The sequence below is a fragment of the Corvus brachyrhynchos genome, unplaced genomic scaffold (assembly GCF_000691975.1).
Source record: "Corvus brachyrhynchos isolate BGI_N302 unplaced genomic scaffold, ASM69197v1 scaffold3, whole genome shotgun sequence".
Lineage (NCBI taxonomy): Eukaryota > Metazoa > Chordata > Aves > Passeriformes > Corvidae > Corvus > Corvus brachyrhynchos.
Window position 1 is genome coordinate 7,406,368 of NW_008237619.1, and position 17,583 is coordinate 7,423,950.

At 42.0% G+C, this 17,583-nt stretch overlaps 1 protein-coding gene across 1 annotated transcript; it reads left to right on the plus strand.

Annotated features, from left to right (window-relative positions):
• The first annotated feature begins 41 nt into the window (after positions 1 to 41).
• On the plus strand, positions 42 to 13,302 carry CD58 (CD58 molecule). Its single transcript, XM_017731647.1, has 10 exons — positions 42 to 63; positions 364 to 657; positions 1,306 to 1,560; positions 6,331 to 6,390; positions 6,571 to 6,627; positions 8,122 to 8,169; positions 9,795 to 9,866; positions 10,506 to 10,568; positions 10,898 to 10,966; positions 13,151 to 13,302. Exons 1-10 carry the CDS (start codon positions 42 to 44, stop codon positions 13,210 to 13,212), a joined length of 1,002 nt encoding a protein of 333 aa, XP_017587136.1. The 3' UTR covers positions 13,213 to 13,302.
• The last annotated feature ends 4,281 nt before the right edge of the window (positions 13,303 to 17,583 follow it).

Sequence of the window (17,583 nt, forward strand, 5' to 3'; positions counted from 1 at the left end):
TTTGCTAGTGATAATTCTTCTTTAATATTTTTCACCAGATCATGGGCAGGAAGCCTAATTCAGGTGAACAGAGGGAAAGTACTGAGTATAGGGGGGCTTAGGATAGGGAGGATCATCAGGGCAATGATTCTGCCTGGGACCAGATTGTGGAAACTGAATTCCTTTCCTGTGCCTGTCATACAATTGTGCTGGCAGCCTGGGTTTGGGTAATTCCTAACTGATGGGTAATTCCTAACTGATGCAGCAACTTTGTGATGTCCTTCTTGCCTAAATTTGAATGCCTCTGATATTGCATATGGCATTAGTCAAGCAGTGTTTTATAAAATGATTGTTAAAGTAACTTTTTCTTCCCCCCCCCCATAGCACACATCTACTGTGAGGACGTCTTTGGCATCGTGGGAGAAAATTTTACTTTTCCAGTAAAAATAGACCAAAAAGTAGTGGAAACTACCTGGAAGAAAAACAAGGATAAAGTGGCTGAATGGGAAGGGCTGAACGAACCAACGTATTTTGGTCGTCTCTGTAACAGGAGTGTGCTTATGGAGAATGGGTCCTTGACTATAGTTGACTTGGAGAAGGATGATGCTGGTGCATATGAGTTACGGTACTGGGATTCTATGAAAGATCACTACTTAAACTTCGTACTTGTTGTGTTAGGTAAGTAGTGGAAGAACTGCATAAAGAATGTGAACCACCTTATTCACTTTAAAATGTCTAGAAAGGGGATTGTATATTTGTCAGGGAAGCAAACAGAAACAGAGGGGGCAGCTGTTCTTTGTCTCAATTTTAAGTTGCTTAGGCACTTTGAACAAATTTTCAAAGGTGGCATCTCATTTGTGTGCCCATCATTACTCACCTTGGAATGACTTCTAGAATGTGTGCAGATGGCACACTGCACTTTCAAGTAGACAGCCAAACTTTTGGAGCAATCTGACCAGGTAATCCCAAACATTATGTACCTATTAAAGATGTTCCTGCAGGCATATTATACGTGCTTCAATATCTGTGGCATCATCCTGTGTAGATCTACTCAGCCTCACTAGCAGCCTTTGGGAAATAAGTGTGTCTATTAGTCCTATGGACAGTGAGCCGTGAGGATGCTTGGACTAGGCATGGAAGAACCACAAACAGGTGGTTTACAGGTCACTTTCAGAAACACATTCCTCTCTCATGCACATGTACACACTTGCTCACACTTTTGTCTATGCACTCTCCTGCTGGTTTTGTTGCTCCAGCCCTTGTCCCGTGCTGAAATTCTATGTAGTTTATAACTAAAGTAATACAGAATGTTTTCTCTCCTTCTAGATCCCCTTCCAGAACCTGAAATAAGCTGCAACACCAGCGATCGTAAACTTGTGTTAAACTGTGCAGCAAATTTCCAGGGGCCTCTGAATTACATTTGGAAGCTGAGTGACAATCCACAGAGTCATGAGAAGCAGGAGCTTTCCATCCGTTTGGAAGATGTTAATGCTACCACGAAAGCTACATGTATCATTAAATTCTTACAAATGGAAAGGAGCTCTGAAATCTCCTTGATGCAATGCCTTTCAGATGAAAACGGTAATGAATGTGTCATGTTGCAAACACAGGTCTGAGAGGCTTGGTTGGGAAGCAGCATGGCCTTTGTAAGATTTCTTCTGACTTCCCGGGAAGTTAAATTTAAAGAATAAAAAGCATCAGAAGTGATTTGTCTGCTAAAAGTTTGTGTAAAGTTTGGGAAAAGTATCAGGCTGACAGTTTGATCCCCCTAGAAAGATACTTTTTGCAGGGACCTCCACAGAAGAAAGCCTTTAGCTATGACTTGATTGAGTAATAATAAAGATTAGAAGATCTCTTCTGAATCTTCTGGCCTTATGTAATTACTGCTAATGCCTTGCCCTCTTTGTACTGCTCTCCATGAATTGAAGTGAAACTATTCAGCCATTTCAAGCGAGTCATCTAGCAGCCATTAGATAAAATAATTTCTCATCTAGGATGTCAGTGAACATACTTCTTTCCTCCTTCATAGAGAGGTATAAAAAGTAGAAAAGAGTTTTCCTCCTGTTGCTTATTGCTTTGGGACAGCCTTCAGCTTGAGGCTTGCATTTTTAGGGTTTTTTTAAACACAGAGTGAGGACCTGTTTGGAACCATGTGGTTTGTAGGGTGTGTAAGGCAGTCCCTAAATGACAGTATTGCTCATTTCTGTGCAAAGTCATTGTCATGGTTTACTAGTATAGAATTTTTCCTTTACTGGAGTTATGTGTTAGAAACTTGTTAGAAATGAGGGATGTGATGGGTTGACCTTGGCTGGCTGCCAGGTGCCCTTCAGGCTGATCTGTCACTTCCTCTCCTCTGTGAGGCAGGGTGGAGAAAATATGACAGAAGCCTCATGGGTTGAGGTAAGAACAGAGAGAGACCATTCAGCCATTACTGTCACAGGCAAAACAGACTCAACTTTGGGAAAATGAATTTAATTTATTGCCAAAATCAGAGCAGGATAATGAGAAGCGAGCAAATCTAAAACACCTCACCCAGACCCCTCCTTTCTTCCCAGATTCAGCTTCACTCCCTGTGGAAGGTATCTATTCAGCTTTATACCGGCTAGCGCTTGTATTTCAATGCCTTAGAAAGCCTCGAGCAGCCTTGAGAGGTAGCACGGGCGATCTAGCACTTTAGTAGCTCTAAAATCGGTACCTGAATCAGCTGCAGAGCAAATACCATCAGCAGAAGCAAAGAGGGAGAAATATAGCTCCCTGCTCGCTCAATTCCCTGCAGTTAGAAGCCTTCAAATGAGACAGACGACCAGAGATGTTTACAGGAAAGTAGCTGAGCTGAGAGAGAGGGCGTTTGCCTCCCCTCGCCCATCTTTATTAGGAGAAGGGGAAAGGGGATGACTGGGGGCGGACCCGGGGTGAGCGGCCAATCAGATACTGCTGAAGAGTCTGAGTTACATTTGGCTTTGCCCGCGCTTGGAACAAAGGAGCTCAGAGCACATGTCTTTGGGAGGGGGGAGGGGAAGCTCAGAACAGGCAGCAACAACTCCCCATATCATGACCTCATCTCCCTGAGTAGTGCAGGGGAACAGGGAATGGGGCTTGCAGTCAGCAGACAGTTCATTACACACTGTCCTTCCTCCTTAGGGGCAGGACTCCTCACTCTCTTCCCTGAACTAGTGTAAGGTCCCTCCCACAGGAGACCTCCATGAACTCCAATATGAGTCCTTCCCACAGGCCACAGTTCTTCACAAACCGCTCCAGTGTGGGTCCCCCACAGGGTCACAAGTCCTGCCAGCAAACCTACTCCAGTGTGGGATCCTCTCTCCATGGGGCCACAGGTCCTGCCAGGAGTGTGCTCCAGCGTGGGCTTCCCATGGGGTCACAGCCTCCTTCAGGCATTCACCTGCTTCTCTCATCTGTTGTCATTCCCTTCTCACCCTTGCTATTGTTGTACAGCAGTTTTTCCCCTTTCTTAGAAGTGTTATCCCAGAGACACTACCACAGTCACTGATGGGCTCTGCCTTGACCAGCAGCAGATCCAGCTTGGAGCCAGCTGGCATTGGCTCTATATGACATGGGGGCAGCTTCTGGCATCTTCTCACAGAAACCATCAAAACCTTGCAGTGCAAATGCGATACACAATATTTGCTGAAATTTCATTTGTTTGAAATCTGGCTCAGCCTTTCGTAGGCCAAGAAGTGGAACAGCCATTGCCTTTCAAGGGATGTGCCTTCACTGAAATGAGGTACTTCACATGTAACTGTCCTGGACCTGGCTGAAGGTTTTGCTGATAATTGACTGGTGCATTAATTTATTGAGGTTACTTTTTTAAAAATACCTATAAAACATTTGGGGCTGTATTTCTACTGAGCTAGTGTATCATACAGTTGCTTTTTAACTAAACAGTCTCTTTTGGTTTTTTTTGTTGGTGATTTTTTTTTTAAGGAGGCAGTTCTTCCAAACGAACCAGAGGTGCTCTTTTTGGAGCTTGCATCCTTATAGCTGTAGTAGTCCTAGTATTCCTGTTCTACAAAGGTATGTATGACACTTCCTTACAGCTTTATGTGCTTCAAGATTAAGCTCATCTAAGGTTCTGTAGAATGGATGAAAATTTCTGACCATTGGATGTTTTGTTAAAACAGTAGAAGAAACAAGTCCAATTTAGGCAAAGACTAATATATTTGAAGGCAATAATGTACTGAACTTTCTTGCATTCTGACACTGGGCTCTGAGTCCTAGGAAACACGGCAGTTTGCATTTCCATGTTTCTCCTTCAGACTGGGTGTTTGATTTACTGCATGTTTCTACTTACCAAATATTTGTAGCCTCTCCCGTTCCTACCTGGGCGTGTTTTCATAGCATTTTTTGAGAGCATCATAAAGCTGCCCTCAAGATCACATTTACTGTTGGGACGGGCTTATACCAGGGCTGAATATCATATGCCGAGTCTAATCTGACAACTCAGTGTGGTCAACTGATAAGTGAGACCTTCTGTGCCTCCTGTCAGCCTGTATTGCCATCATCTTGGAGTTCTGTATTTGTTTTTTGATCCATCCCTACACTGAATTCAAGTATCTTTTTTGTAAGTCTGACACTTTAATCAGAAATGGTAATTATAGGCTATCACTGTGTATTTCTTTTTGTGCTGCATTTTTGGATTTGTGTCAAATTGTCTTCTGGTTTGAAAGAGGGGCACACCATCTTTTCTCTTTGTGCTGGAGAGAGTCCCAAACAGGAATACATTTCTTCATCCTATTCATGCTCTGCATGGAAAATTCATGTTGACTTCCAGATGGGGCCACAACTTGGAGGTGGCTGCAGGGTGAAGAGTACTGGATGCATCCCATCTGGGAATGACTAATTGATGATATTCTGCAGGGAGGCTTTGATCAGGACATAAATAGATACATATTGCATGTGGACCTTATGCTTTCCTGCTCATAGTCCATTTAGTTTCTGTTGGCATGGAATCATAAAATAAACTAGGTGGGAAGGCATCTCTGGAAGTTTCATCCCACTTGCTGCTCAAAGCATGACCAACTTCAAAGCTAGATCAGGTTGCTTAAGGCCTTGTCCAGTCCAACTTTGAATAGTTCCAAGGATGGAAATTCCCCAGCCTCTTTCAGCACGTGTTTAAGTGCTGAATCACTCTTGTAGGGAAGGATATTTTCTTTATTTCTCTTAGGGATTGCCCTTTGGCAACTTCTGTCTATTGCCTCCTGGCTTTAGGCTCTATACTTCTGAGAGGAGTTTCCTTTTTTTCTGTAGTTAGTTGTAGACAGCAGTTAGCCATCATCCTCTTAGTGTTCTTGAGGCTGAGCAAACCCAATTTTCTCAGCACCTCCTTGCACAGCTCCTGCCCCTAGACATCTTGGTGGACATTTGTTAGACTAACTTCAGAAAGTAGGTGTTTTTACATTAACTGGGAGACTAAAACTAGAGAGAATACTCCACATGTGGTGTCACAAATATTGAATAGAGAGGAGGAATTATTTATGTGTTTGGGCTGACTGCACTTCTGCTAACACAGCCCAGTATTTGGAAGCCTTCTACTGCAAGGGCACATTTTTCTGAGTGATGTTCAGCTTGTTCATGCTTTCAAGTCTTTTCCAGCAGAGCTGTTTCCTAGCCAGGCAGAGCCCAGCCTGTAGTGGTCCATGGGGTGACTGCAAGAGATTCAGGACTTTGTTTCCCTTTGAATATCACGTCTTTTCTGCCAGCACATTTCTCCAGGTTGTTGAAGTCAATTGGAGTGGCAATCTTGCCTTCCAGCATGTCCCCTACTCTCCCCAGTTTGATGCCATCTGCAAACTTTCTGAAAATGTCTTCTTTGTCCTTGCTCATGTTGGTGGTGTTAAACAACACTGCTCTTGGTGACAACACGCAAAGAATGTCTCTCAAAACTGACCAGCAGTTAGAATCAAAGCAATTCTGTTACTTCCCTTGAAACAATGAGTGTTTGAACATGCAAGAAAATAAACCTGTTATACCTTGGTAGGATAAGCATTGCACAGGTATAATCAAACAGCAGAGATTTGCTGATTTAAGTACAAGACTCAGAATCAGGAATTGTTAAGCACTACCTTAGATTTGATTAGATGTGTTCTGACTTGCTGTCGCAGGAGACCCATTCTGTTGTTCTCTCACTGATTGTCTTTCCCTCAAAACAGTATTTCATTCTTTGTTCTTTCTTCAAGTCAAGTATTCAGTTGCATGTTCTCAGTGAAGTGTATTTTCTTTTGTTTGGGGGTGGGAGAGGGGGATGGAATGGATGGAAGCCGTCAACAAGTTTCTGAAGGCACAAAACTTTATTTCTGAGTCATTTCTCCAGGTATTCTATTTGCTTGTGTGCAGGTATAATTAACTTTGGAAGAGGAAGAAACACTGCTCAGAACAGTCCAGTGAATGGCTCAGGTAAGACAGTGTCAAAATGTGTGGAAATCAGACCGGTGCTTGGTCTGGGCTTGTCAGTTTTTATTCTGTGTCAGTGTAGTCTTGCATTGGAGAAGTAAAGGAGTAAGTTTTCTTTGGGTGCAGTGATTTTTTTGCAGGTCATTAATACATACTTTCTAAAACAAATACATTTCTTTATAGGAGAACATGAGCAACTTTTCCATGGGGACAGCCAACAACAGCCTACCTCACAGGGAGGTAAGAAACCTGTATTCTAGGGTATTAATGTTTCTAAACATCTGCTGTTGGTTGGAGCAGGGAGTCTGATTTGCTTTTTTGGTTTTTTGCAAGGTCTGAGCTTTTGAATTGGTTTTCAGTGTGTGCACAGGCAGACTCAAAATCTCAGTTGGGGTCCAATATTGGATGATTATAGGGACCTGCATTTAATGAATGTGTTAGTGGGGCTGGCAAAGTTACTGACAGTGAGTTGGCTGAGAATTTCCTGGTCAGCAGCTGTCTTTGGAAGTGAATTACCTTTTTAACAGTGGAGAATTGGGGATGGTCTAAGGATGAGGGCTGGAAAAGTGCACACTGTAGGGCAATCTGTCATTCCTCTCTTCCTGTCCAGATCTCCATCTGGGCTTCTGCTGTCCATTCTAATCGGCATTGGGGTTTTTTTGGTTTGGGGGGTTTGTTTGTTTGTTTGTTTGCGGATTTTTTTGTTTTGTTTTTTCTAAGTGTTTTGTTGGAGTGGTTTTGGGTTTTCTTACTTCCTTAATTTGTAGCAAGGTTGTTCTGTTCTCTGGCTTCTTGTGTTTTGGGATGTGGAAATCACTCTATATAGTGAGCAGCTAAGGAAGGGGACAACTCATTTAGTCTGTGCTCCTTTCATAAGGGTGAATTTGGCTATCATGTTCTAGCTTTAACATATATGAGTCTTGTTGCCAGGACTGTGGTCTGTTTTTAGGAACCAAACTAAATCAACCCCCAAGGCAGTCAAGCAGACTGGGGAGAGCAGGGGAAGATTCTTAAAAAATATTCTGTTACCAGACCAAACAGTGTTTCAGTGGGGAATGGCCAAAGCTCCTGCCATCAGGTGCAGGCTCAGTGCCCTCTTGGAGTGTTCTGGTGTTGAGCTCACAGTGCCTTCATGTGGGATGCTCAGTCTGGTACCTTACATTTGTTAAAGCTGTGGTTCCAGCCCATCGTTCAGAGACCACTGAAGTTGAGACTAGGGATGAATCTGAAGGCAAAAAAAGGAGAAGGATGGGTAGGGGAAAAAACCAATAAACCCTGCAAAACGCCTCATTTTGGTACTGCACTTACATTTGCTTTAGAATGTTTATTTTAAAGGTTCTTTAGGGTCTGCAAAGAGGAAGGGTTTAAAGTTACAGTATTAGTGCAACACAAAGATGAAGTAAAAAAGGTAGATGCAGATTCTCTTCTCAGTTATCTCTGGCTTTTTATGGCAGATTTGTGCAGCTTTATCAGTAGATCTACTTCAGCAAGACTTTTGTAAAGTTGTAGGCATAAAATATGAACAATGTTGGTCATGGTCTGGGACCTTAAGTGGTTACTGGAGGGAAGTTGAAGTTGAAATTAATTGTGAGTCCTTAAAGTGGCACAACATACTGCCATATCTGTTGAAAGTGTTATGATGAAGTTGTCACTTTAAGGCTAAGTTGCATATTTTGCAGACTGTTGTGCTGCCTCCATACACATTTCTGGAAAAGGATTTCTGTTTTCTTGCAGCTACATTTTCACAAGCTGTTCATAATGAGAATGAAGAACCTGAAGCAGGTAACAAGTGAGATGGAGCCCTAAAACAGAGGAATATGAAGGGGGAAAGTAATTTTGCACATGGCCTTTTGTAGTCCAAGCCATATTAGCATGTTCTTAGTATAGAGTTTACCATTCTCCTGTTGGCTTAGAAGAATGTGTTGCCTTAGGAACAGGAAACGTTGATGGGTAGATCACTAGAAGAGAAGTCAGAAAGACCTGGGGCCTGTGTTTGGTAAACAGGAAAACAGCACAGAGCAAATACCTTCTTGGGGCTTTACCCTCCCTCTTGATGAGGATGATGGTGCTTACTGTGTTTGCAAACCATTTTGCCAGCTGTGGGAAAAAGAACTAAGCATGGAAGAAAGAACCCCTTTTTACAGTAAATAAGAAAATTACCCTTTTGTCTAATGTTACCTTTTATTTGCATGCAAAAGAATGCAAGGATATTTTTATAGGATGTCATCATGGGTAGGTGGTCTTTGCTTTCTGCTGGAAAGAAACACACGACCTTAGACAATAAAATGCTGTGGCTTCAAAGCTTTGTATTGATTCCAAATAGATACAAGCCTCGGCACATCAATTTAGAGACGGGATGCTTACCAACTTGCAAAATTCGTATTTGGGAGATACTTCATCCAGAAATGTGCTTCTCTAAGGAAAGAAGCCTGCTGTATCTTCCATTTGCTTTATGCTTTAGGAGACTTTTGACTGCATTCATGAGGCAGCTAAGCAAAGCTCCAGTTTTGTTTTCTTAGACCAGTCGGTGTAAATTTCAAGGAAGTTCTGGGACCTGTATTTTTTCTAGAAGTTCTTTTAACTCCAAAGGGCTAGTGAAATTGAACATTATTGTTCAACTTGAGAAAAAAAGTCAGGTTTTTTCCCCAGTCTGTTGCACTAGTGATTCATTCAGTCCCTAGCTCTTCCACCATTTTCCACAAGTGGCTGATAATAGGGGGGTTGGAAAAGGCAGAAGTCTAAAGGAAAAAATCACTAGTGATGACAACAAGGAAAAGGAAACTCAGAAAAACTCAGAGCCCCTGGAGTTTGCTGTATATTCTTCCTGCATGAATTATAATGGGTGTAGAACAGCTTTTTTTCATCTGAAGAAATAGGAATTGTGAAGGTGTGGTGTACTGCGGGATTGTCTTATCACTTGTGTAATTATTTCCATATACATAGACATGGATACAGGAAAAGGAGGCTTATTTTATGCCTGTCTTAAAGTAGAAAGGAGTGAAACACACAGTTCAGGCAAAAGAGAAATCAGGTCCATAGATAAAGGTTGTCAGTTTGGACACGAGATGCAGAAAATAAAAAACTTTCTTTTGTTGCAGTATAGAACAGGAACATCAGGAAGGGGAGTTAGTGTGCCTCTGTGCAGTACACCCAGCAGCACTTAGGGAACAGACAGTCACTGCTCTCCAGATGGGAAGTTGTAGGCGAGGCTCTGGTGTTCTCTGAGATGTGTGTACAAAGCAGTTCCAAGCAGGGCTTCTGCTGATAGCACAGCAGTACTGAACTTGGGGAGGAGAAGGTGTGCTCTGAGCCCTAGATTGCACAGAGCAGTGGCCTGTGCTGGGGAGGGGCAGAAGCAATGGACTGTGCTCCTGTGAGACTGCAGTTGTTCTCTGATCTCTTTTCAGACAGAGAATTGAATGAGGAGGACAGTGCCCTGAAAGACAAGCAGATAGTTAAGAATGGTGTAAATCAGGAAGGTAAGTGCCTTTTCTATGGAGCAGTCAGTGCTATTGACCCAGTAAGCAAACTGGCCATGATCTCTTCATAGAATCTGCTAAGTTGGAAGGGACATATCAGGATCATTGACTCCAACCCCTGGCCCTGCAGATGGCACCCCAATAATCACACCATGTACCTGAGAGTGTTGTTCAAACACTTCTGGAGCTCTGTCAGGCTTGGTGCTGTGACTACTTCCCTGGGAGCCTGCTCCAGTGCCCAACCACCCTCGGGGTGAAAAACTCTTTCTTGATATCTGACCTAAACCTCCCCTGACTCAGCTTCAGGCCATTTACTTGAGTCCTGTCACTGGTCATGAGAGTGAAGAGATCGTACCTGTCCTCTTCCCCACACAAGGAAGTTGTAGACTGTGTTGAGGCCTCTCTTCAGTCTCTTCTCCTCCAGGCTGAACAAACCAAGTGACCTCAGCCACTTCTTGTAAGGCTTCCCCTTCAGACCCTTCACCATCATCATGGCCCTCCTTTGGATGCTCTCCAGTAGCTTTTCTATGTTGTGTATACACATAGAGCTGCAACTAGCAACTCAGTCTGATGCAATAGAGCCACACCTTGACGCTGAGCAAGGCAGGGGACTGTATTTGTCTTCTTATCTCTCCTCAGACGCCTTTAGGAACAGCAGCGTGTTGGCCAACCATGCAGATGAGCATGGCATAAATGAAGGAGGTAAGTGCCTGGACTGTGGAGCAGCCTTTGTTCATTGTGACTTTTGCCTAATGCCACCTAATGGGTGGCACCACAGGCACTGAGTGCCTCCCCTGCTTGGCATTTACAGGGTGTGCAAGGGATCATGGAGACAGTAGAGTCAGGAATGGAGGAGAGAAGGAAGGTGTTGGATGGTGATCCCATGGGAATGGGGCATGTTGGTCAGGGTTACTACTGTTGCCAAACAAATGGCCCAAATCTCAGTCAGATTATTCTTGATCCATCTGGGCCAGAGAGTCAGAGAGTTGTGAGGTCCAGGACTGTCTTGAGTATTGCCTTTGTCCTTGCAGAGGTGACCCAGGATGCAGAAGGTAGAGATGGGGAGCACCTGAACAACTCTTCCAGCTGCAGTAAAGAAGGTATGTGAGGGTGAAGCTCTCTGTGTCTTGGGAGATTGTGCTGACTGACACTGAGGTTGACTGTGAGTAGTTTTCCTTTCTTGGAAGAAAAATGAAAAACGTTGTTTTGTCTGTCATACAGTCCTTACTTGAGTGGTGTAACTATGAGCATCTCATACTAGTTTCTGCTTTTTGTATTGTAGATGAGTGGTCACCAAACTTTTTGTAATTGTCTACCACATCAGTAAAATACTTTGAACATGCATACCCAATTGATGTATACTTATAAGTTGTATACAATTTTTACCATACTCAAGTATTACATACATTATAAAACATGCACAAAATAAATTTAAAAAAAATTATAATGATAGAGCAAATAGTATTTTTATTTTTGAATTTTATTACTGGTGCAAAAATATTTTTTTTCTGCACCTCAGTGGATTGCCTTGTGCACACCCATTTTGGAGTCTGCTGATAAAGATAATCCATTTAAAGATTCTCAAAATGCACAGCCATGTGAAAGCAGGTGGCACCTTACTGCTGCAGAGTTTTTTGTTCTGCCAAGTTTGATACTTCTGTTGAATTACCAGCCAAGCAATCACATCCAAAAATTCTGGTATTTGCTGAAGACAGTGTTGAAAAGAAGGGGGAAAATAATTTCCAAATGTGAGGAAGCATGGATGAATGGAAGGGTGGGAGGGATTTAGGACTGAGTACAAGAAACCTGACTCTGATGCAGACAAAACTGCTGATGAAGCTGTCATGAAAAAAGGAAGCAGGCTGTGTAGCTGCAGAGGAAGCTGTGGTGTGTCGTAATAACTGAGTCAGATCCTGTTAGTTAACAATGAGTAATACTGAAAGCCAAATGAAGTAAGTCAGTGTATTATTCCTGGTCCCCGTGGTGTGCTGCTTTGCTGGGCTAAACTGTGCTCCTGCGTCACCCGTAAGGGTTTAGCGTCTGCAACTGCTCTGTTGTTATGTCATGCTGAGGCACCAGATGTGGCTGTGCTTCCTTTGGTGCTGTTTGCAAACCATGTGAGAACAGAACATTTTGTGTGTTTTGAGGATGGGGTATGAAAGCTGATGCCTATTCCTGCAGCTGTAGAATGAGAGAACCCTATTTCATATTCAGACCCTCTCACTGCACAGACCCAAAGAAGCAGCACACAAACACTCACCACACACACACAAGTGGATTTTTGATTGGGTTCTTTAGTATCACCACCAAGGTAAAGCAGTAAACCTGCTTGGATTTTAAACATATAAATCATAAAAATACTTCAGGCCTATCCAGGAACCTGTGAGAACCAGACTAGGGACAACTTTCTTTTTCTCATTTTCTAGAGAGTTGCATACCATATGTCACCATACACTGCTCTCCTAGACCATCTCCTGGCATCCTAGGTTGGAGTGAGGCTGGGCTAGAGATTAGTGGAAGGGACAGGTAGTGCTATCAAAGTGGGAGCAAAGACCGAAGGGCATAGTGCCTTGGCACATCCAGGTGGCTCCCCTTAGAGAGTTGCTATGTGTGCAACAAGATGGAAACACCAATGTAAGTGGGCTTGTGTGTGCTTTACTGGAAATCAGCCTGGTTAGAGGCTGATGCATGTTGCATGTGATGAGTTAGGCTGGGCATGTAGTCTTGAACTTTCTGCACTGTAACTTCCCTTGGCCTTCAGTCTCCTTGCTTGTCAAATATGAGCTGTATTTTCAATCCTCAAAAGCGAAAACTCCAAAAGCACCCGGCATTACTGTGTGGAAGAAATAGCAGCAGCAGCACATGCATGTGTGAAGCACAGCTGATACTGAGATTATAGACATAAAACATTTGCACAGAAGTAGTGTCTTAATTGCCTGGTTCTGTGATCTGAAGTCATGGAGTCAGAGCAACTTCACAGGTTACCAGATGCATAGCAGGTGGCTGGCACTAAGTAATAAATGTTCTAACTGTGCTCTAGTTGCAGAGGAATGTGTCTAAGCATGAACAGATAATTTGGGTAAAAGGTTTAGTGGCTATCAGATAGCATGTGTCATGTACCTGCTCTAACTGGATTGTTATGCATCACATGAGAGTGTCTTGGTGCATCTTCACACCACCTCATTAGTATTTAAAGCTTGCAGTATTCTCATATAGCTAGTTCAATTTCTAGAAGAAAAGACACAGTAATTCACCTGTGTGCTTTTTGTATTCTTTTGTTTCAGATCTTAAATCAAAAGCAAGTAATTCCGTTGCTGCCCACACAAATATGGAAGAGAAGCGGTAGAATTCAACGGTGAAGGATGTGCTACTTTTTTCCTTGAAGGTCTTCCACGAGCAATGAAGTTATCAGACCTTCATCAAGAAGCACTTAGAAGACAAGCTGAAGTGTTTCCAGTGCCTGTTTTTCTTTCCTCAGAAAAGACAGCTTCCTTTTCTAGTGCTACTATGTGAAGAAAAATAGGCCAAACCATAGGCCAAAACATTTTAATTGTTTTATATTTGGTTTTAACAAACAGTGCTGTACTAACACACCAAGGCCTCTTTGTAGTTGATATTTAGAGATTTACAAAGTTGTATATACATTTGCATGAATGGGGACAAATCAAAAACTGATCAGCTTTCTATTCACTTTTTTATCAATACCCTTTTACAGTCAGAAAAAAACTTCATCCTTCAGCAGACCCAGAAGGATGGGAGCTGGCATTTTCTAGCCTTGGCTCTCCAACAAGAACTCAATACTCCAGACAAAGCTGTGTCCTAGAGTTGGCAAGCACCTGGCAAACTGATAATCTCTTGACAGTGGTTCACTTTGTGGTAAACTACATTTCAGCTTTTCCTAAAGCGTTATATATTTTTTTTTAACTTTTAGGACCTTTTTTTTGATGCATAAACTACATTTCAGCTTTTCCTAAAGCTTTATATATTTTTTTTAACTTTTAGGACCTTTTTTTTGATGCCTTATCTCTTACTGCACATTTTTTCTAGGAATGTCAGCTTACCTCTACTCATTTCTAAGGAACAACACTGTATCTTCAAGGTGCTTGAGACTAGAACAAAAACTTGAAAACTGAGATCATATATATAATGAAGCTCAGAAAGAATCAAAAAGAAAAACACCATGCATTAATGTTTTCAGAACATCAAGCTATGGAATGTTTTTCATTATGTTTACATGCTGATTGTTCATAAAAGTTGAAAGCTATTTTAGTTCATTTTAACTTGGTGCATGTAAAGAATCATGAAGGTTTGACACTGGTAACCAAAGATCAGAAGCTCCCCATTCAGCTTTCCCCTTGTTTCAGTTTACACCCTTTCCACTCACACAATTTCTTCTGATATTTGCAGCTGTACTGGATGAGTGTTCACAAGTCATTTTTGATAAGACTAGACCTTTTACCTCTACTGTTGTATGTAAATATTTATAATTTATTAAAGTACTCAAGATGTAAAAAGCTTTGCCTTTTTTTTTTTTTTTTTGCAATATATTAATGTCCTGTGGGTTTAACTTTCTCTTTTTTACCTTTTCTTTTCTGTTTCATGAGTTCTTTTACTCAGAGTTTGAATTAAAATGCAGGAGACCAAAAATTCATCTTTGGACTTAGTTGTTTATTATAGCTTATCTATAATACAGCTGCACAGAGTGTGCTTTCAAATTAACAAGATGGAAAATAGCCCTGAGTTCTAACTTCCAAGGCTTTTTAAGGTCTAAATTAACCAATTATGAAATACCAAGTAATATGTTTTTACTTATAATCCAATTACTAACTTTCTGTGACCTGCAGTGCGGGTTTTTTGACCCAATAGCAGAACCCCTAGATTTGTGAAGAAGAAGAAAAGAAGAACAACAAAATCCATACCCAAAATCATCCATATTGTTACCTATATCCCCTAAGCCTAATTTTTTACACCTCTACATATTCCACCCAGTGATATAACTCTTAATTATACAGCAACAACCTCAGTGTTATCACACAATTTAAGAAGCCTTTCCCAAGGTTTCAGGTTGAATACAGTGTGCTTCTGAGGATCACTGCTTGTCAGCACTGAAAGGCTGAAATTCTCAGAATCCAGGGTTCCAACAGTAATATATACATGCAATTTTTATTTAACCTTAGAAGTTACTGACTGATCCCCAAATAACCCAAAGTGATGTATTTTATATGGTTGGTGGTTTTGGGTTGGTTAGTTGGTTGGTTTTTGGGTCAGTGTTCCTGACCCAAGTGTCCTTCTCCATTCCACCTTGTACTAGTTCAAAAACAAACCAGTGAGAGATCACAAGTCAGAGTTATAATTTAATAGGAAAATTAAAATAAATGCAATAGTACAAGAACACTGACAGAGTCAGGATACAACCTCACACCCTGTTTGTAAGGGTGGTGGTAGCAGTCCAAATGAAGTGATCCTGTTGAAACAGTGATCCTATAGAAGGGTCTGGTCTTCACCTGAAGGTCCAATGGTAGTTTTTGTCCTCTGGAAATACAGTAGGTAAGGACTGCTGGTGGTGTTCCAAACCCCGGATTATATCCAGGTAGGAATGCTTGCCTCCTCCCCCTGGGTGGAGCATCTCAGCTTGGGATGATGTAATTCTATGAGTCACGCAGGGGTCCTTGATGGCCCATTAACAGAGATGGCCCCCAGAGGGAGTAATCAGGGATGAGTCATGGTAGGAGATAAGGAGCACAGCCCCACCTGCTTTAACAGCTTGTGAAGATGATCATAGAATACACCTTGCATTGTAACCTAGGGCAGACCTTCAGTGAATTTATCATGATAATGCTGTCTGCTTCTCAGTAACTTTTTAAGAAATCTCCACACAAAGATCTCCTTTGTCATGTGTATTGTGGTAGGAGTAAACCTGTAGCTTGTTTGCCTGCTTGGACAAAGTCTTATTTTGTGTTATTAATGTGAGAAATAATAGTAAAAAATTGATTGTCTGGTGGAACTGGCTGGAATCGGTCCCAGAAATTATGCTGGTTTGTCTAATAGTCTCTGTTCATCCCATGTAATTTAATACTAAACAGCACAGAAAGATCTCATATAGTGTGGTTTTGAAAATTCTTTGACATCTGGTACAATTGACATTGTTTTCCAAAACAAGAAGCAGCAACCTTTAAAAATAGTAAGCGGTTGTGTTTAATTAACCACAGTTGCTGGAAGTCTTCAGAATAGTTTGTGGAATTTTGGAGCTTTATCAGAAGTAGAAAAACGCATTTACATGGCAGGCTGACATAAGACCAAGAACTATAGGCTCTACAGTCTCTCACTGCCTGCTTTCACCCTTTTACCTTGCATAGTGTCTTCTGTGCATGAGAAGTTTCTGGTAGAAGCGCAAACTGCAGTTTTCAAAGCAACCATGAAGCTTTTTATTTACTGGTATTGTTGTTTCTTTGGGCTTTGAGGGGTAGATTTTGGGTTTTTTTTTTTTCTCTAAGGCTGTGAAGTCAGACATTTGGGAGAATAAATTCACCTGACTTCCCGCAGGTTTCGATGGCAGTATTTTCAGTGCCATTGCCCATGTCCTTCTCTTCAAATGTCTTCTCAATAACTAAAGAAGAATAAACTTTTTTTTTTCTGTGAAAAGCTTGTGTCCAATCTTACTTTGCAGTGAATGGAAAAATAGGCAGTTGTCAATAGCTGAGAGTAGAAGCTCACTTGAAATGCAGTTATTTTTGGCCTGTGAACAACTTGAATCCAGGAAATGCTGACTGTATACCAGGAAGTGAGCCTGTCCTCTGACATCCCTGAGTCTCAGCACATGCGGGTGTTTTTGCTAATAAGCAAACTCACAGTGAATAGAAGCTTCTGCTAAGTACTCTTGCTCACAAGAGAAAGCCTGATTGATTCCTTGGTCCTGACTCTCGTTTCTTTATACTAGCTTTAACCTATGAAAGCAGTGGCTACAGGAGATGTTGCTCCAAATTAATCCCAGAATAAATGAGATCAGAGCTCGATATCTGCTGTAGAGCTGAAAGTGTGGATTTTGGTCATCAAACTCAACCCACAGTTGTGCAGGCAGTTTTGTGTTGTGCTGACATGCCCAGCTTTTAGTTGTTTGCAAACACACTGTGCTGGATCTTGCTGAAAAGTTGCACCTTCCACACATTGTCATTGTCTGTGCAACTGTTGGAATCAATCTCTAACAGATTCCAGTGTAAAAGCAGTCCTGTGAGTTGAGAGAGCCTTCTTTGGTGCCTAAGAGCTACCTTCATATGGAGCTACACAAGCAGAGTTGAGAGGACTGGCTTCCAGGAGCAGGACTGCAGCAAAAGCTAGGGATAGCAGGAACACCAGCAGGCAGCACGGTTTTCTTGTGAGCAGATTTGTATTTGTGCCTTAAAACCAGGGACTGATTGTGCCTGGCAGATTGCAAGGAGGTGATACACATCCTGTGTGACATCCTGCTGCTGGAACACAGGTTTGCAATGCTCTTCAAGCAGCAGCAGGTTAATTTAGGGACATCCAATGCAAAAGGTTGAGGTGAGCTTGTGTACTCGACCATCTCTGGATGCAGTTTGGACTGTGGGGTAGGTACAAGGACATGAAACACTTCTATGGACCCTAATCACCATGTAGCAAGATTCTGAGGAACTTTGCCTTAGGTATGACCTCAAGGGAATTTTCCTCCTTAAAAGGTGGGGAGTAGAGTTGATCGTGG

Excerpts from the sequence above, each read along its gene's own strand:
- CD58 (XM_017731647.1), top strand. The coding sequence starts at position 42 with ATGGGCAGGAAGCCTAATTCAG. Across the intron at positions 658-1,305 it reads CTTCGTACTTGTTGTGTTAG|ATCCCCTTCCAGAACCTGAA; the intron begins GTAAGTAGTGGA and ends CTCTCCTTCTAG. Across the intron at positions 10,569-10,897 it reads GCATGGCATAAATGAAGGAG|AGGTGACCCAGGATGCAGAA; the intron begins GTAAGTGCCTGG and ends TTGTCCTTGCAG.